Below are 20,971 nucleotides of genomic sequence, written 5' to 3' on the forward strand. Positions count from 1 at the left end.
GTAACTTCGAATGGTCACTAAATGAATGGCTGTAAGTCGAGGACTATCTATAATTCTGAAATCGCACTCTTTCCAGCCCAGTTCAGCCGCCCCCCCCCCCCGCCCCGTGCCCCACCTATGGCTCCATTAACCAGAGTGATGCATTCTACTAACTAACCTCACCGATCTCTCCCCCCACCATCCCCACTTTGCCCCAGCAGCTTCAGGGGGGGCTTCTGAGCACTGGCCTTTCTCTCCCCAGGCAGCCCCCTCCTCGTGCTCCCCCCATCACCTCACTTTTCTTTCTCTTTCCCCTTTTCATCCTCACCTGCCTACCTTCTTTTGTTCAGTGGGAGACCGATGATACTGCAGAATACGTAAGTAAGACGCTTCCGTTGTGATGGTCTGTTCTCGGCTCCCTTCCCTGTTGTTAGTGATGGCATGGTGTTGAGTATCTCCCTTTCTCCCCCCACCCCACCTCCCCTTCCTCTCCCCCCCCCCCCTTTGTTAAGTTTCGTGCGGCTTGGTGTGCTTCAGCCTCTCTGAGTGTTGGGTTGGTTTCTTTGCATGGAATCTGGGGGAGGGAGGCAAAGGAGTTAACCCAGCATTAGAAATGAGTATTAAACCAGCATGAGTGTGCAGAGGGTTAAAGTAACATTAGTGTGCAGACTTAAACTAGCTTAAGAGGTGAGGGTTAGACTAGCATAAGTGTGTCCTTGTTCAGACCCTGTTAAACTAGTTTAAGAAATGAGGGTTAAACCAACATGAGTGTGCAGAGATGCAGACCCTGTTAAACTAGCTTAAGAAATGAGGGTTAAACCAACATGAGTGTGCAGAGATGCAGACCCTGTTAAACTAGCTTAAGAAATGAGAGTTAAACCAACATGAGTGTGCAGAGATGCAGACCCTGTTAAACTAGCTTAAGAAATGAGAGTTAAACCAACATGAGTGTGCAGAGATGCAGACCCTGTTAAACTAGCTTAAGAAATGAGGGTTAAACCAACATGAGTGTGCAGAGATGCAGACAGTTAAACTAGCTTAAGAGGTGAGGGTTTGACTAGCATAAGTGTGTCCTTGTTCAGACCCTGTTAAACTAGCTTAAATGAGAGTTAAAGTTTACAGAGGTGCAGATCCTCTTAACCCAGCTTTAGAAATTAGGGTTAAACCAACGTGAGTGTACAGAGGTGCAGATCCTGTTAAACTGGCTTAAGCAGTGAAGGTTAAACCAACATTTGCCCTTGTGCCGACCCTGTTAAAGTAGTTTAAGAGGTGATGGATAGATCAACATAAGTGTGCAAAGAAGCAGACCGTGTTAAACTAAGTTAACAAGTGATGGTTAAACCAACATAAGTGTGGCCTTGTGCAGACCCATCTAAAACAGCTTTATATACGAATTAAACTAATATAAATCTGCCGCTGAGCAAACCCAGCTAAATCAAGTTAAGACACAACCAAAATAAGTGTGTCCTTTGTGCAAACCTACCGTGTTTCCCCGAAAATAAAACCCTGTCTTATATTTTTTTTGAACCCTGAAATAAGCGCTTGGCCTTACTGCCATGCGCTCGAAAAGCCTGATTGGGCTTATTATCAGGGGATGTCTTATTTGGGGGGAAACAGGGTAGCTGTTATAAATTGCAGGAATTGTAAAATGCAATTTTTGGGCTTATTATTCTCAAAGCAGCTGTTTTTTGTGCTATAGAAACTAAAAGTAAAGCTCTTGCTATTTTTTGTTCTCTGATTTCCCACTCCCATCCCCAACGAACACAAGAAAAAAAAAAGGAGTTTTCAAAAGATACAAAAAAAAAAAGGTGTGGAGACTCTAGAAAGAGTGCAGAGAAGAGAACAAAGATGATTAGGGGGCTGGAGGCTAAAACATACGATGAATGGTTGCAGGAATTGGGTATGTCTGGTTTAAGGAAAAGAAGGATTAGGGATGACATGATGGCAGTGTTCCAATATTTGACGGGCTGTCACAGAAAAGAGGGGCCCTGAAAGTGATAACAATCACTCACTGAAACGGCTGACATCCAGAAGTTGTAAGCGCTCCATCCCTGGAGATTTTCAAGAAGGGATTGGACAGCCATTTGTCTGAAATGGTATACGGTTTCCTGCTTCAGCAGGGGGTTGGACTAGAAGACCTCCAAGGCCCCTTCCAACTCTCTTATTGTACAGTCAATTCGGTTGAGTACAGTCATTTTTTTTTCCTTTGGGGTTCTGCCCCTTTGAGGAACCCACAAAAGTCCCGTTGACGACAAGACCCATTTTCTGTGATGACGAGGAAGACCGGAGCCCTCCCTATTCAATAACGGGATTGATTTCATTGCAAGTTGTGCGTTTGGTATGGAGAATGCGTGGTTTCCTCCCCACCCATCCCCGTTTCCTTGTGATGTGATGTGTCAAGGATTGCTTTGTGCTGCGTCTTGCATGCTGGACCCCGGTTATTTTCCCAAGGAAGGGAAAGAAAGAAAGAAAGAAAGAAAGAGAGAGAGAGAGAGAGAGAGAGAGAGAAAGAAAGAAAGAAAGAAAGAAAGAAAGAAAGAAAGAAAGAAAGAAAGAGGAAAGGAGGATGGGTGGAAGGAAGGAAGGAAAGAAAGAAGGAAGGAAGGAAGAAAGAAAGAAAGAAAGAAAGAAAGAAAGAAAGAAAGAAAGAAAGAAAGAAAGAAAGAAAGAAAGATGGGTGGAAGGAAGGAAAGAAAGAAAGAAAGAGGAAGGGAGAAAGAGAGGGGAAAGAAAGCTATTTTGTTTTAATCCTTTGCTTTAATTCCTCAGGAAATGGTCATCTCTGGACTTCAGCCAGAGACCACCTACTCAATCACAGTGGCTGCCTATACCATGAAAGGGGACGGGGCCCGGAGCAAGCCGAAACCGGTCGTGACCAAGGGAGCAGGTGAGCGTCCCAGAAGGGTGGGTCTTATTAAGCAACCCTAAAGGACCCTTGTCTAAAGATTAGTCCTCGACTTACGACCAGTCACTGAGCAACCATTCAAAGTTGCAACAGACCTACCTTCGAGCTACTTATGACCCAGTCAGGGCTGTCCGCAGTCACATGACTGAACTTCGGGCGCTCAACAGCACAATCCCCCTTCACGGCCATTTGCAGCCTCCCGTACTCACTGCATTTTGCAACAGTTTAAATAAAGCCCGTCACTTACGTCTGTGGCATTTGCACTTAACGATTGCCGCCTTCGCCTAAAAAAAAAAAAATGTCGTAAACTCGGGTTGGTTACGTGACTAACTTGTATTATGACCATCATGACTAACGACTGCAATGGATAGGCTCCGTTGTGGTCATAGGTCGAGGACTACCTGTACAGTGAGAAGTCTGAAAATCTTTGAAAATTAGAATTTGATAGCTAGTGGGAGAGACCAAATGCAGTCTTCAGATGTTTCTCCTGATCTTCAGGGATAGCTCTGATACTCCCCCAAAATATTCTTTTTCATCTCTCTTCATTCTTTTCTCATTTTCCTCTTTGTTTTTTTTTTGTTTTTTTTTTTGAGGAATGCACAACTGAGATAACTAAATAGCAAAGTGTTTACTGATTTTATGTGTGTGTTTGTGTGTGTGTGTGTGTATCTCTTTAAATATATTATACAGGTGGTCCTCAATTTACGACCCCAACTGAACCCAAAATTTCCATTGCTAAGCGAGACATTTGTTAAGTGAGTTTTACCCCATTTTACGACTTTTCTTGCCACCGTTGTTAAAGAGAATCACTTCAATTGTTACGTTAGTAACATGGTTGTTAAGTGAATCTTTGACTTTGCTTGTCAGCAGGTCGCAAAAGGGGATTATGACACTGCAATCGTCATAAATGAGTCAGTTGCCAAGCATCTGAATTTTGATCATATGACTATGGGGATGCTACGATGATCATATGTGTGAAAAATGATCTTAAGTCACTTTTTTCAGTGCCGCTGTAACTTCGAACGGTCACTAAATGAACTGTTGTAAGTTGAGTACTATCTGTATGCACAGCTTCCACATTAATATTCCTATATCAGGTATATTAAGTTTTCTCTACATGTTGACATAGTCTATTAGTTTTTATTTGTCCTTTTATTTTTATGGTTTGTTTCCAGAAACCGCCCTTTCACACACAGGCTCCCACTGTATCTTGAAATCATATGAAATGGGGAATTGAATTATTTTTATGAAACTGTATTACATTTAATAACTATCCATCTAAGCTCGCTATGTTATTGTGTTTGGCGTACATCTGGATTGATGCAGAAGTAGCCATTTGCCTGTAATTAATTTAAGACAGTGAGCAAGTAGTTTAGTATAGAATTTATAGTCTGCCTTAAGTAATGAAATAGAAGCTTGCCAGGGTAGATTGATAACATGAAGATTAAAATATATTTCTGTTGAATTCTGCCGACAGCTAAGTCAAGGACTAACTGTACCCACCCACGTAAGATCATCTGCGGCAGTGACAAAATCATCCTGTTATCTAGTTTGCAAAAAAGTCTGCAAAAAAACAAAAACAAGCTCAGAGAGTACACCCCACAATCCTCCTCCTCCTCCTTCACTTCCTCCTCCTTCTCCTCCTCTTCCTCCTCCTTCTCTTCCTCTTCCTCCTCTTCCTTCCCCACTCCCTTCTAGCACTGATGATGTTATCTACTTTGGCATGAAACATCTGCAAGAAAACAGCCAAGCTCAGAGAGCACCAAGGATCCCTCATGTCAACCCTGAGCTACAAATATTCTCCTTTATTGATTGCATACTTCGCTTGGATAAAAATGGGGATGGAGCTTTGATCTTCTGCTTTCATTCCCTTTTTTTTTGACATCAGTCCCCATAAATCCCCTTATTTCCATCTTCACCCTCTCCAAAACAGAGAGGATATTCCAGCAGAGGGAAATATTCAACAAAAACCCTTGATGTGCCTAATATTTATGTGCGTTACTTTTCATAACATTAACTTTATCAATATTAAGCCATTTTTAAAAAAGAATTCTTTCATGAGGCATCAATAGAAGCAACACAGCCTTTTCAGGAGATCAGCAATTAGCTAAATGCTCAATGTCTTTCTTCTTCAAAATGATAATTTTTAATTATATTTCCCAACGTTTCAGGTAATGTTTTTTTTCCCCCCTAAAATCTTTGCAGTGAGTCACTGATCACTGGATTTCTTTTGCACTGCTAAATGTTTGGATAGGATAATTAATTCATGCATTGGCTGTTTTCCCCATCAGTATAATTTATTAGATAAAAGCAATATACTGGTAGGTAGTCCTTGACTTAAGACTAAGCACAGCTGGAAGATGAAATCCATTCCCTGGAAGGATGCTTTCTTCATGGACTACTCTCTTTTCACAGATACTGATGCTCTGGGAAATTCCTCTCTCTCAAACTGGGAGCGCTTGCCACAGTAGATCTCAATCCTAACAATTTTAAAATATGTGGACTTCAATTCCCAGAATTCCCCAACCAGCTGGCTAGGGAATTCTGGGGATTGAAGTCCAAGAATTCTAGTCCCGTCTTGAAAGCAAAGTGGGTGACTTCGGGCCAGCCCCCTTCTCTCTCTCAGCCCACCTCACAGGGTTGTTGTTTTGGGGAAAACAGGAGGAGGAATTATGTCCAGGTAGTCCTCGACTTACGACCACGGTTGAGCCCCATTTTTAAGTTGCTAGGCGAGACAGTTGTTAAGTGAATTTTGCCCCATTTTACAACCTTTCTTGCCCTGGGTTGTTAAGTGAATCACTGCAGTTGTTAAGTTAGTGACACGGTTGTTAAGTGAAGCTGGTTCCCCCATTGACTTTGCTTATCAGGAGGTCGCAAAAAGGGATCACATGATCCCTGGATACTGTGACCGTCATAAATATGTACCCGTTGCCAAGCATCTGAAAATTGATTACGTGACCAAGTGTGAAAAATGGTCATAAGTCCCTTTTTCTGGTTCCATTGGAACTTTGAACGGTCACTAAATGAACTGGTGTAAGTCGAGGACGACCTGTACGTTCGTCGCCTTGAGTTACTTATAAACGGTAATAAAAGTGGGCTAGAAATCTAATAAATAAATAACTACACCATAAAATTGCCAAGGTTGGGGATTGCTAGTGTGGAAGTATCACCTGTCCGAACAGGTGATAAGCACCTGTACTCCTGCTCCCCCTCCCTCTCCTGGCCCTCCCCCCCCATTGTCAAGACAATCCAGCTACCAATCAAACAACAGCAGCCAAAGAGCAGCAGCCAATCGAAGCATTGATTGACAGGAGGCATTGGGCAGGAGGCAAGAAGAGGGGGAAGACAAGATGGCTGCCTGAGGACTCTGCCACCACGGCCATTTTGAAGAGGAAGCAAAATAAAGAGAGCCAAACACAAGGAGTCAAATAAAGAGGCAGATTGAAAGATAGACTGCCCTGATGAGGAGAGGCCACAGAAAAGAGGCCACAGCTGAAAAAACTGGGGAGAAAAGAGGCATTTTATCCCTTCCCTCAGAGTGGTGTGAGGGAAAAACTCTCTTGCCTCTTTCTCTCCAGAGGCAGTAAAAATTAGGGGGGGAGAGGGGAAGGATAAAAAAAACCTCAGTCAGGAACAAATAAACTGGAAAGATGGGGAAAAGAGCAGATTTTGGATGGGAAAGGAATCAAAAACAGAAACTTAAAAACACAGATTGAATTATAGGTAGTCCTCGATTTACAACTGCTCGTTTAGTGACCGAAGTTACAACGGCACAGAAAAAAGTGACTTACGAACATTTGTTACAGTTAATGACTGTTGCAGCATCCTCATGGTCAGCTGATCAAAATTGGCTTATATTTATGACGGTTGCAGGGTTCCATGAGATACCCTTTTGCACCTTCTGACAAACAAAGTCAATGGGGGAGGCTGGATTTGCTTAATGACCATGTGGTTCACTTAACAACTGCAGTGATTCAGTTAGCAACTCTGGCAAAGAAAGCTCGTAAAATGGAGCAAATCTCACTTAACAACTGTCTTGCTTAGCAACAAAAATTTTGGGCTCAGTTGTGGTCATAGAATAGAATAACAGAGTTGGAAGGGGCCTTGGAGGTCTTCTAGTCCAACCCCCTGCTTAGGCAGGATACCCTACACTACTTCATAAATTCATAAATTGAGGACTATCTGTAAAAGTCCGGTTGATCTCTGTAGGAAAAATGTTACCGTTTCAGGGAGAATGACTATAGAGATAGAGAAAGATTAATACTACAGATAGAGAGAAATCAGCCATAAAGCAACATGTTAGCGATACAACATAGAAAGAGATGAGATTATAATGAAATTAGGCTTTAAAGAAAATAGTGTAGATAAAGAGCTCAAAGGAAATAGTTAATTGATTGATTATGTACCGTCAAGTTGGTGCCAACTCTTGGATAGGCCACACATATAGATAGATTTTCTCCTACCTCCAAACATTGCTTCTATAAATAATAAAGAATTAAGGGACCTTGAAGGTCTTTTAGTCCAATCCCCTGCTCAAGCAGGAACCCCTATACCATTCTGGACAAATAGTTCCAATCTCTTCTTTAAAAACTCCAGTGATGGAACATTCACCATTTCTGGAGGCAAGTCATTCCACTGATTAATTGTTCTCACTGTCAAAAATGTATCCTTCATTTTAGGTTGCTCCTCTCCTTGATTAGTTAATCCGTTGCGTCTTGTCTTGCCATCAGGTGCTTTGGAGAATATGTCGCCCCTCCTTATTTCTGTGACAGTTTTTCAAATGTTGGAAGACTGCTCTCATGTCACCCCTGGTCCTTCTCTTCATTATACTGGACAAAACCCAAATCCTGTAACCGTTCTTCGTATGTTGTAGCCTCCACCTCCTAATCCTCTTTGTTGCTTTTCTCTGCACTCTTTCCAGAGTCGCAACATCTTTTTTATATTGTGGCAGCCAAAACTGGATGAGTCCATCTACCTTGTTGCTGGTCATCCTCCTCTTCTCTTTCCATCCACCTTTCCCAGCATCAGAATTAGATCTTTAAGTTGTTTGATTGGTTGTGTACCATCAAATCAGAGTCAACTTTGAGCGTGTAGATTTTCTCCAGGTTGATCTGTCCCCAACCTGGCCCTTCAGGTCTTCCAACAAAACATCCATCACTGATGTAAACTGAGTTTTATCTCCCTTGATGCTGGTCCGTCTCTTCCACCTTTCCTAGTATTACAGCCTTCTCCAGAGTGCCACATGTCCAAAGTCAGTTAATTTGGAGTTAAAATAGAAAACATATTTTATTATTAAGATTCATTTCTACACTAGTGTTCAACTTGATTTCTTCTAATTGTGCATTTCTTTTATTCATTTGTATAAAATAAAGGACTTTCCCTAGTTACCGGGGGGAGAAATTTAAAAAATAAAACCAATCAATAGTCCAAATTTCCAGTGCTTTGTATCTATTGAGTCTAGGTCACAATCTAAGTGGGTTACTCAGGAGAGTGGGTGAAATCAGGAGACTATTAAGTACAAAGCAATTAATCTCATTTGTTTTAATTAAAAGTTCAAAAGTTGAAATGCAAAAAGAGAAAAAAGGAAAGGAAAGGAAGAAGGAAAGGAAAGGAAAGGAAAGGAAAGGAAAGGAAAGGAAAGGAAAGGAAATAAAGAAGAAAGAAAAGAAAGAAAGAGAAAGAAAGAAAGAAAGAAAGAAAGAAAGAAAGAAAGAAATAAAGAAAGAAAGAAAGAAAGAAAGAAAGACAACAAAAAATCAGATGGAATCTTGTAAGCATCTTTTCCAACTCACATATTTTATTTGAAGGCAGAAGCTTTCTATATTTTATTTGAATACATTCTGTGTGCCAGAAAAGGTGCTCCCAAAGTCGTCCTGATTTTGGGCCCACATTGACTAACACAACTCTCCTAAAATCTAATATTGTATATCCTTGCAGCAGACAAAAATGTAGTTTGCAATATATTGCAGTATAATCTGATAAAAAAAAAATTTTTTATCGTACTGGCAGGCTGTTTCCCATAGCAAATCCATTATCTCTTTGATTTCTAGTCCCAGGGAAACCGATCCTGTCTGTGTATCCCACCCATGAAAACTCTCTCCTGGTCAAATGGGAACCCCCTCTGGAAGCCGAAAGCCAAGTGCTGGGTTACCGCCTCCAGTTCGGCCGCAAAGATGTCGACCCGCTGGCCACTCTGGAATTTGCCACCCAGGAGGACAAATATACCGCTACCCATGTCCACAAAGGTGCCACGTACGTCTTCAAGCTGGCCGTGAAGAGCCGGGCTGGCTTTGGGGAGGAAGCATTGCAAGAAATCACCATCCCAGAAGATGTGCCAAAGGGTTACCCTCAAATTCTCGAGGCGAGCAACATCACCTCCAGATCGATCCAGGTCAAGTGGCTGCCCCCCGTTTTAGCCGAGAGGAACGGTGTCATCGTCAAGTACACCGTAGCCTACCGAGAGACCATCTCTTCGGGAAACCCCCAGGAGAAAGATCTCCCTCCCTCTCCAGAAAACTCATACATCCTGAACGGTCTCAAGCCCAACACCGCTTACGATGTTAAAATCCGAGCACATACCAGTAAAGGTCCCGGGCCGTACAGCCCGACTGTTCAATATCGGACGGTCCTTCTGGATCAAGGTAGGACTTGCCAGTTTCTGCCCCAAGGGTCTCTCTCTGAATCCTGGGAGGCAGAGAAGCCAAAACCTAAACCAAAAACAGCTGTAGTCCTAAACTCCTCGCCGGCTTGAAGATGGCGTGTGAGTACCGTTAAAAAAAAAACCCAAAACCAAACAAGCAGGCTTTTAAAAACAATTAATCATAACAAGGCAGGTGGTTTTCCTTTGCCTTCAGCAGGTAAGTCTTTTTTTCCTTTTTCTGCTAAAGTCCAGTCCAGGCAGCCTCTTGATTGACAGCTGGGCGGAGCAGTTGCCATCACAGGTGGGCGGAGTTTTTTCTTCAGCTTTTGCCCCCCTCCCTCTCTTCAATCTTTTTCATTATTATTATTATTATTATTATTATTATTATTATTATTATTATTATTATTATTATTATTATTTGCAAGCTGGTCAAGGAGAAAATACACCTATGCAACTAATTTTTAAAACAACAAACCTGCACGATTCCATGTACAGCTTCTGTCCTCAGCAGCCAAACAGGAGAATTTAGAGTTGATTTTCATTGCACTGGGATGCTGTAAGGGGATTATTGGGATCATAAGATATATATATTTTTTTGGTAGCGTAACAGGGTGTTGCAGGCGTGGATAAGAGTTTTCACAAGGCACAAATGGCCAGAGGTTACTTTGGGGGATTGGAGTAGCACCTAGTGTGTAGAAAACGTGTCTCCATTGATGAAATTCCAACTTCTGCCATTTTCACTCCGAGTCGCCTGCTCCACCCTTTGCTGACTGTTTTTCTTCCCCACAGTTTTTCCCAAAAACTTCAGAGTGAAAATGGTCACCAAAACGTCGGTCCTTCTGGGCTGGGAGTTTCCTGAAAATTACAACTCCCCTATTTCATACAAGGTACATGTTTAATATCAGTGTCTGCTAGAAATCCTTGAAAAAGGGGATCCTGCATCCTTCGTGCAACAGAGGCAATTTGGTCCGTGGATCAGCCGAATTGCCTCTGTTGAACAAAGAGGATCCCCTTTTGTGTCATTTGTGCTGAGATGTCATGACATGCAGTCTACTTTTGTCATTGCCCTTGTTTTGAAAGGTTATTCAATGAAAACTATTACTTTGGAATAAATTTTTGAATAAACCGTTGATTGAATAATTTTGACCGAATAAATTTTTGGATACGCAGTATTTTGCTCAAAAATCTGTCACAAGAGAAAAACTGTGCCCTCTTCTGAAGCAACCTAGATCATTTTCAAACAAATTATCCCTTCAGAAATTAGTTCTTTCTTCCTGCTTAATTGAAATCCGTTTAGCTAAATTAGGGAATTTGCTGCTATGCAACATTGTAATGACAAAAAGATTTGGACAGCTGGAAAAAATCCACAAAGGCTGACATTCTCAATGGCTACTAGGCATAATAGGCATAAATGATTTGTAGGATTTCCCAAACATGTCAATGAAAACAATGAAACGCTGCCATGGAACATAAATAGAACGATGCATTATACTTTATAACAGAGTTGGGAGTGAACTTGGAGGTCTTCTAGTCCAGAGGTGTCAAACTCAATTTCATTGAGGGTTGTATCAGGGTTGTGTTTGACCTCGGAGGCCAGGGTGGACGTGGCCAGCTCAGCATCACTTGTGTTGGGGGAACCTGTGGTGGCCCGAGCATTCTGCCAGTGAAAAGGGGCTCCCAAGCTCCGTTTTTGGCTGCAACGGCTTCCTGCAACCCTCTGCCAGCTCTGTTTTTGCTGGCAGAGGAACCGCGGGCTGGTCCTTTGCTGTTTGCTGTTTCCAGGGCAGTTCCACGGGCCAGATCTAAGCACCCCATAGGCCAAATCCAGCCCCTGGGCCTTGAGTTTGACATCCCTGTTCTAGTCCAACCCCTTCTTCAGGCAAGAAACCCTATACCATTCCGGACAAATTTATTTATTTATTTAGTTATTTGTTGGGACTTGTATGCCACCCTATCTCCACAGGACTCAGGGCGGTTCACAACAATTAAAACAGAACAGACAAACCATTAAAACAGAAGTCTAAATTGAAATTAAGAAATTCAGTAAAACCCAGATTAAAACCCCCATCAGTCAAGGCGGCCAGGTGAAATAGCCCATGGCGGAAAGAGCGAAGGTCGGGGGCCACCCGGAGCTCCAGAGGGAGTTGATTCCAAAGGGCAGGTGCGCCCAAATGGTTGTCCAATCTCTTCTTAAAAACCTCCAGTGTTGGAGCACCCACAATTTCTCCTTAGTTCTAAGTTGCTTCTCTCCTTGATTAGTTTCCATCCATTGCTTCTAGTCCTACCTACCAGGACTACCTGTAAGATGAAGATTAATGTTGGTCTTATATAGCAGGATTCTTTTGGGTTTCTTACATGGACCCAATTAAGTTTCTTCCATGCCCTCTTCCTCCATTTCTCACAGATCCGTCATGATAACACCGGCCAAGAAATTGAGGTGGGTGGGAGTGCCACCAAGAAGCTCATCACCAACCTGAAGCCACAAACATCTTACCGATTCTCCCTCGTGGGCCAGAGAAGCGAGAAAGGAGATCTTCAGCAGAAAGTGGTGGTGTCCACTGCAGCCAATATGTTGAACCGAAAACCAGAGGTGTCTTACCGACACGAAATAGATGGCAACGTGATAGTGAATCTGCCAGATGTCAGGACTTCAGACTCCCCAGTTCAGTATGTATACACTGGGGGACCGCGTTGAGTCTGGCTACACAGTTGATATTTCTCTCTTTCAGTATTTTCATATGGCCTTTCCATATGAAGTTGATCAAGGTTCAGTAAGCTATCAAAGCATATGAACCATGAACCATTCCGTTATAAAACACAGAAAGAATCATTTAGAGCTAGACTCAGACATTTTCACTGTCTGCACCTAAACCTTTTTACAACCTGGGCCAGTTTTGTTGGGGTCTAGAACAACTTGCTGCAGCCAATTCGCAGCAGCCAACTCACTGCAGCCAACTCACTGCAGGACAACTCGCCATGGGACAAGAGTTACACTAATATCGAAAAAATGGTGAAATAGAATCATTGAAGAAAGGCTGCAAAAGGAAGGACCAAATGAAATGTGAATGACAAAAATAACATAATGTTTTAATTATCTAAAATAATTGTTGAATTTTCCCACAGTGTTGTGGTTCCATGGCGAGTTGGCCATGGTGAGTTGGCTGTGGCAAGTTGTCCCATGCTGGTTTTGCTGCCTGAACAACCTAAAACGTGTTGTTTATTGAAATAAAATGCCATTTTTGAAAATAAAAGCAGGGGGACGAGCAATACCGAAGAAGAAAGTGTTAATGAAGAAGGACTGGAAAAAATACAGAAAGAAAGGAAGAATGCAAGGTTAACTTTTTGAAGGGATATTTGGAAGACTATTGCTGTCTAATTAAAATGTTTAACTAAAAATGGATAGCTCTTTAAGAGTTACTGAGGTATTAAAAGAGTCAATCAAAAATTTAAGGGGTAGCTTTTTTAAAGTTTTGGAATCTACGTAATACTTTTAGGGTTATCTTTGAACAATGCTTTATTGAAACAAAAGGTTTAATTAAAGTTGGATAGCTTTTTGAAATGTATTGCAGCTCTAAAGTGGTTAACCTAAAACTTAATGGATATTTTTTTTTTTTTCAAAAGTCTGAAATTTAGATTATGAAGAATGTCTTACTGAAACATGAGGAAGTATTAAGATATTTTAAAATGTTTAACTTGAGATTATAGAACTTTTAAAAGGCATATATAATTAAATGTTTATGTTTGATGTTACTGAATATTGAAAATTTTAAAAGGGGAGTTAAAGAGTCGGAGGGATTTTTGAATTTAATAGTAAGTTAGTATATGTTAGCTTAGGTTTGCTAAATGTTATATCCTGTTTTTGCCCTGGGAAGTCGGGGGAGGGGGAGGGGAGGGGGGGTTGAGAGGTGCTGGGGATAAAATTGTTTTATGATTTTTAATAAAATAAAAAGAAAGGCAAATGTATTAATAGAGAAGTAAGAAGAAGAAGATATAAAAGATGTATTAGATGATATATTCAATGACTGATTATGTATTGTTTGTATGTTTGATTATAAAAATAAAAAACTTTTGTATTATAAAAAAAAGAAATAAAATGCCAGAGGAAACCTTTCTAGGATTAACTAGAAATCTTGTGGGAATTTTGTAAACTAGATCCCACAGTCATTGAGTTAGGAGACAATTATTTTTCACCATTGGTGAGACAGCCCAATATATGCTTCCTGCTTTGAGTCTTACCTCCATTAATCACATTTCCCATCTAGATTAGCTCTTCTCCTTCATTTTCTCTTTTAATATATTCTCTGGCCTGTTTCTCTTTCTTCTTTTGATTATCAGAGCATATTACATTGTGGTGGTGCCCTTGAAGAAAACTAAAAGTGGCCAATTCCAAAATTCATACAATAGTCCGGAAGAAATGGATTTAGAAGAGGTAAGTGAGGATTTGCCATGAAAAAGTCCTAAGAGATTTCATCTTGTTTCATTTTTTGAACTTGTAATTTCCTTAGTAGATCCTGGGAATGCTGTAGATGTTATATACCGTATCTTCACTGGGGGAGGGGGGGAGCATTTGACAATGAACCCTACAGAGAGCCTTCTAATTAACAAATTAGAGCCTTGGTGGCGCAGCAGACTAAAGCGCTGTTAAGTAGCACCAGCTGCCTGCAATTACTGCAAGTTCAAATCTCACCAGGCTCAAGGTTGACTTCCATCCTTTTGAGGTAGGTAATAATAATAATAATAATAATAATAATAATAATAATAATAATAATAATAATAATAATAATAATAATAATAATTTTATTTCTATACCGCCCTTCTCCCGAAGGACTCAGGGCGGTATACAGCCAATTTAAAAACACAAGACACAACAATAATTAAAAATTAAAATAATTAAATAGATTTGGCCGATTTAAAACCCCAAAAATTAAAATACCCCAATTTAAAATTATTATATTGACAGCCCTGCCTGGCGGAACAACAGGGTCTTCAGTGCGCAGCGGAACACCCGGAGGTCAGAGATCTTACGTATTTCCGGGGGCAGTTCATTCCACAGGGTTGGGGCTCCCACAGAGAAGGCCCTCCCCCTGGGTGTCGCCAGCCGACATAACTTGGCTGATGGCACCCTGAGGAGACCCTCTCTGTGGGAACGGACTGGTCGGTGGGAGGCTATTGGTGGCAGAAGACGGTCTCGAAGGTACCCGGGTCCTGTGCCATGGAGCGCTTTAAAGGTGGTAACCAACACCTTGAATCGCACCCGGAAGACCACTGGGAGCCAGTGCAGCTCGCGCAGGAGAGGTGTCACGCGGGCACAACGAGGTGCGCCCATAACCACCCGCGCGGCCGCATTCTGGACCAGCTGGAGCCTCCGAGTGCTCTTCAAGGGGAGCCCCATGTAGAGAGCATTACAATAGTCCAGCCGGGAGGTGACAAGGGCATGAGTGACCGTGCGCAAGGCGTCCCGGTCCAGAAAGGGCTGCAACTGGCAGATCAGGCGAACCTGATAAAAGGCCCCCTGGCCACGGGCGTCATATGCTCTTCTAAAGACAGCCGTGCGTCCAGGAGGACACCCAGATTGCGAGCCCTCTCTGTGGGGGGCAAAGATTCACTCCCAATAGTCAGCGATGGCACCTGCTGACTATATCGGGACGCCGGTAGCCACAGCCACTCGGTCTTGGAAGGGTTGAGTCTGAGCCTGTTCCTCCCCATCCAGACCCACACGGCCTCCAGGCAGCGAGACATCACATCAAGGGCATCGTTGGGGTGGTCTGGGGTGGAGATGTACAGCTGAGTATCATCAGCGTACAGGTGACACTTCACCCCAAAACCACGGATGATCTCACCCAGCGGCTTCACATAAATGTTGAACAGAAGAGGCGAGAGGACCGACCCTTGTGGCACTCCACATGCGAGATGCCTCGAGGTCGACCTCTGCCCCCCTGCCAACACGAACTGCGAGCGGCCGGAGAGGAAGGAAGAGAACCACCGCAAAACGGTGCCCCCTACTCCTAACCCCTTCAACCGCTGCAGCATGATACCATGGTCGATGGTATCAAAAGCCGCTGAGAGATCTAATAGGACTAGGACAGAGGAGCAACCCCTGTCCCGGGCCCTCCAGAGATCATCCACCAACGCGACCAATGCCGTTTCTGTGCTGTGCCCCTGCCTGAAGCCCGACTGGTACGGGTCTAGATAGATAGCTTCATCCAGGTGCCTGGGCAGTTGTCGTGCCACCACACTCTCAACAACCTTCACCACAAAACGAAGGTTGGAGACCGGACGATAGTTAACTAATTCAGCCGGGTCCAGGGAAGGCTTCTTGAGGAGGGGCCTCACCACCGCCTCTTTCAAGGCGACGGGAAAGGCACCCTCACTCAAAGAAGCAGTTATAATCCCCTGGAGCCAGCCTCGTGTAACTTCCCGGGAGGCCAGTACCAACCAGGAGGGACACGGGTCCAATAAACATGTGGTGGCACTAATCCTACCCAGAACCCTGTCCACATCCTCGGGAGCCACAGGATCAAACTCCTCCCAGATAATATTCTCAAGACCTACCCTCGTCTCCTCCCCCGGACTCACCCAGTCGGAGTCCAAGCCTTCCCGAATCCGAGCGACTTTATCGTGCAGGAATTGCACAAAATCCTCAGCTCGACCCTGCAAGGGATCCTCCCGCACTCCCCCCCGAAGAAGGGAGTGGGTCACCCTAAACAGGGCGGCTGGGCGGTTCTCTGCAGATGCGATAAGAGCGGAAAAATGGTTAGATTTTGCCGCTTTTATCGCCACTAGGTAGGTCTTGATATAAGACCTCACCTGTGTCCGGTCGGAATCAGAATGACTAGTCCTCCAAATGCTCTCTAGGCGTCTTTTCCGACGCTTCATCTCTCTCAGCTCTCAGAGAACCAAGGAGCCAATTGAGATCGGCATCGGGTCAGAGGCCGCAAAGGCACGACACGATCCAAAGCTCCGGCGGCCGCACTCTCCCAGGCGGCCACCAGCTCTTCAGTTGAGTCGTGTGTCAGAGTCTCAGGAAACGGCCCAAGCTCTGTCAGGAACCTTTCTGGATCCATCAGGCGCCTGGGACGGAACCATTTAGTCGGTTCCGTCTCCCTGCGGCAGGGGGAAGCAGTAGGAAAGTCCAAGTGAAGGAGCGAATGATCTGTCCATGACAAAGGTTTAATGTCTAAGTCCCCTCTACCAAGATCATTCAACCACTGACCAGAGATGAAAATCAAGTCCAGAGTGTGTCCTCCTATGTGAGTGGGGCCTTGAACTAACTGGGTCAGGTCCATGGCCGTCATGGAAGCCATGAACTCCCGAGCCACCTCTGACGTCTCACCCACGGATGGAAGGTTGAAATCCCCCATGACAACAAGTCTGGGGGTATCCACCGCCACCCCGGCGATGACGTCAAGTAGCTCGGGTAGGGTCGCTGCCACGTGGCAGGGAGCCAGGTACACAGTCAGGTAAAATGAGGATCCGGATTGTGGGGGCAATAAGCTGACTTTGTATAAAAAAGAACACCGCTTGGGGGGGCCGAAAGCCCTACTAAGCAGGTATATACAAAAGTATAAAGGCTATTGCTTAATGCATTGTAAGCCGCCCTGAGTTTCCGGAGAAGGGCGGCATATAAATCGAATCAATCAATCAATGAATCAATCAATCAATCAATCAATCAATCCATGGTGAGCTAGGTGGCATAACTGATATTGGAACTGTAATGGGTTCAAAAGTTATCATCTAAGTCAGGGGTCTCCAACTTTGGCAACTTTAAGATTTGTGGATGTCCGCTTGGCTGCTAAAGAATTCTGGGAGTTGAAGTCCACGAAGTTGCCAAGGTTGAGGACCTCTGGTCTAAGTTACATTTACAAATGTAGGATGACAGAAGCAGTCATCTAAAATTAAACAAATCACTGCAGTTCAATGAATCATGCTGCCATTAAGTGAATCCAGTTTTCCTCATTGACTTTACTTGTCAGAAGCTGGCTGAGAAGGTCGCAAATGATGATCACATGACCCCTGGGACACTGCAGCCATTATAAATACATGCATGTTGCCAAGCACCCAAATTTTGATCTGGTGATCTTGGAGATGCTGCAATGATTGTAAATGCAAGGTTTGGTTCTCAGTTGTCTTTTTCAGTGCTTGTTGTAAGTTTGAATGGTTGCTAAATGAATAGCCGTAATTCAAGGACTGCTTTTATTTATTTATGTTAATACTTAACCATCTTGGCTCAGCTAGATATCCGCCTTCTCCTTTTCCAGCTAATTCAGCAGATCTCAAGGCTGCAACGGCGAAGCCTCCGCCATTCCCGTCAGCTGGATCCCCACAAAGCATACATCACAGCCCGTTTCCACATCCTGCCCCCTTTCTTCCTCCTTGGGGATATGAAACGCTACGACAACTTCGAAAATAAAGCCCTGGAGGCCGGACAGAAATATGTCATTTTCGTTTTGGCCGTTCTGCAGACCAATGAAGCTGTGAGTTCCTTTTGCGTCTCCCTACTAATTCTTAGGGCCCCTTTAAGAACCTGAGTGGGTTAACATCAATCTCCTTTCAGTGGAGATCAGAAACAAACAAGCTTCACGTTGTGATGGGTCCTCTTCTGTGTTTTTATCACTTTTGTCTGAATGATATTAATTTACCGTGCTCCGAATAAAAACAGCCAAAAAATATTTTGAGGAGCAGTGGAAAGCGATAAGATGGTATGATTTCTTACAATGAATATCTTACAAAGCATTAAAAGTCAATATCCGTAAAGCCCAAACGTATAAAAGTAATAAGCAGCATAAAGTACAAAAATAAAAAATGACGTGCATCGAAATTTCTCCAACACTGCAATAATAGAGCAAGAGCATAAAAGGCTAAATTAAATTTGAAGGCAGCTGTCCTACCTACTGAGATCACACCACCCATTCGGGCAGGTCAATTAAAAATGTAGAAACTGTATTTACTCCAGCAGGCTGAATTTATTTAACGTTAACCTTGTGGTTTGGGGGAGGGGTTTCCTTTTTGCTTAGCACTTTACACAGGCCTAGCGGTTTTGTCTAATTATATGCAAACTCAGAAACGAGTCAGTTTAATAACCAGCAAGGATGTGCAAAACTCACCATTTCAGAGGTGAACTGGCCCCAGGAAATGCTTGCTATATCTGAAATGAATCCAGAACCTCTTGAAAAAGTCCTGGTTCAGAGGATTTCCTTTGGGAAACTCATAAACTGCACTGGGAAAATTGATTCTGGAGAATTTTGGAACCTTTCCTTCCCCAATCACTGAATTTTGCACATCTCAACTGGCTAATTTAAATCAGTTACAGGTAGTCCTCGACGTACAATCACAGTTGAGCCCAAAATTCATGTTGCTAAATGAAACATTTGTTAAGTGAGTTTGCCCAATTTTACAACCTTTCTTGTCATACTTATTAAGTGAATCACTGTAGTTGTTAAATTAGTCAAACTGTTGTTAAGTGAATCCAGGTTCCCCCTTGACTCTTGCTCTTCAGAAGGTTGTAAAAGGGGATAACATGACGTCGGAACACTGCAACCGTCATAAATATGAGTCAATTACCAAGCGTCTGAATTTCGATCACATGACCATTGAGATGCTGCAATGGTCATAAGAGTGAAAACTGGTCCTAAGTCATTTTTTTTCAGTGCTGTTGTAACTTTGAATGGTCACTAAATGAACTGTTGTAAGTCAAGGAGTACTTGCACTCTATACCTCAACTACAATGCCAGATTACAGTTTTTGATGTGGGTTTTCACTCACGTTTGCTGATCTGAGTCAGAACTGTCGGTTTCACGTCTTTGTTTCTACCCCTTATCTACCTTTCCCCAATGAGAAGACGAAGGGAAATCCTCCTTTACAGAAGTGATGGGAATTATGGCCCTTTTATGACTTGTGGACTTCAACTCCCAGAATTCCTGAGCCATCTATGCTCAGGAATTCATTAATAGAACTTCCGGCTGTACTTCCGGTGCTATCAGAAGCAAGGACTGCAAGCTCCACAGCCCCATTCCGAACTCCCCTCATCGGAGGGCTCCAATCAGAGCCGTAGCCATGCTGGAGGGGTGGTGAAGTAAAGGGGGACCACGTGGCAGGTCGAGGAGAGCTACATCTCTCCTCCCTGACTAGGAAAGCCTCCTCATCTGAAGATGAGGAGCAGCGGCAGCAAAAATGGCTGCCATGAAGCTGGGACAGTCTGAACACCTAAGACAGTGCAGGAGTGGAGAAAGTGAATGGTGTAAGAAATCCAAGGGGAAAGCATATTTAGAACTATTTGTCGAAGGGCGAACAAGCACTTGGAAAAAATACCAGAGGATTTAAGAAAAAATAATAATAACTTTTTAAAATAAATAGAAATTTGGATTCTCAAAGTTAAAAGACGTGGTATTAAGAGGATTTTCTAAAAATGCTGGAATTATAGTCTCAAATTCTTCTTTATTAATATTGCTTACTTACTGGATTAACAATTTAAAATAATTGAAACCAGACTTGTCAACAACATTACAGAGAGGCTGAAGCAGACTGAAGCGAGAGCGCCATCTGCTGATGAAAGGGGAGCTATGCAAACTTGAAAATAATCATTTAAAAAGACTGAAAATATGTGCTGGACATGTATCTACTCTAAAACCACTAGAGATTTGAATATCAAATAAGAACTTCAGTTAAGAGACTGAATATTACTGAATATATTAAAGTGACTTGAAGAGGCGTGGATAATCCTCTGTTGTATTCAAATTGATTGGACTGATTATTGATAAGACACTTAAAATTGTGATTTGAAAGTTTGTTTTAAATCAATGATTCCTGGACAACTGGCCAGAGACCTATTAAATACAGACATAATGCAAGACAGAATGAGGGGAAGCTAAACGAAATGGAACTGTTTTAAAGCATCAAGGAAATAATTGACCATATAGACCAGTGATGGCTAACCTTTTTTTCCTCGGGTGCCAAAAGCACGCGTTCCCACACCCATAATGCAATTCCCCCCGTGCACCCCGCTCCCCTGCACATACACGCGCAACCCCCTGCACTGCCCCCCCCCTCTGCGCATGCATGTGCGACTGCTCCCCCGCCCCTTCATGCCTGCATGTGTGACCCCACCCTGCACCCCATTTTGGGCCTAGCAGGCCTTCCTGAAGCCTCCAGAGTCCGGAAACGACTCGTTTCCATACTTCTGGTACTTCCGGTAGGTCCGTTTCTTTGCCCTCCCCAGGCTCCTAAGGCTTTCCTGGAGCCTCTGAGAGGGCGAAAATGGCCTCCCTCGGCCCTCTGGAGGCCCTCCGGAGGCCGGAAACAGCCCATTTCCAGTACTTCCAGGAGGCCTATTTTTCGCCCTCTCACTGCCTCCGCACAAGCCCTGTACTTACCTGGCATCCAAAACAGACCGTGTGGAGGGGCCAGCCAAAAATCAGCTGGCCGGCGCTGACCTAGGGCGAAGGCTCACG

At 43.4% G+C, this 20,971-nt stretch overlaps 1 protein-coding gene across 1 annotated transcript in view; it reads left to right on the plus strand.

Moving 5' to 3' along the window:
* Positions 1–20,971, plus strand: part of PTPRS (protein tyrosine phosphatase receptor type S) — a 270,711-nt gene that overhangs the window by 191,848 nt on the left and 57,892 nt on the right. The window contains exons 13-19 of the mRNA XM_070944543.1: positions 330–356; positions 2,749–2,866; positions 8,935–9,525; positions 10,314–10,411; positions 11,929–12,191; positions 13,860–13,953; positions 17,783–17,998. Of these exons, the coding sequence (XP_070800644.1) occupies positions 330–356; positions 2,749–2,866; positions 8,935–9,525; positions 10,314–10,411; positions 11,929–12,191; positions 13,860–13,953; positions 17,783–17,998 (1,407 nt within the window). The remainder of the gene's footprint in view (positions 1–329; positions 357–2,748; positions 2,867–8,934; positions 9,526–10,313; positions 10,412–11,928; positions 12,192–13,859; positions 13,954–17,782; positions 17,999–20,971) is intronic.

Source organism: Pituophis catenifer, unplaced genomic scaffold, assembly GCF_029215685.1.
Source record: "Pituophis catenifer annectens isolate HBS135680 unplaced genomic scaffold, rPitCat1.0.hap2 SCAF_1, whole genome shotgun sequence".
Taxonomy (NCBI): domain Eukaryota; kingdom Metazoa; phylum Chordata; class Lepidosauria; order Squamata; family Colubridae; genus Pituophis; species Pituophis catenifer.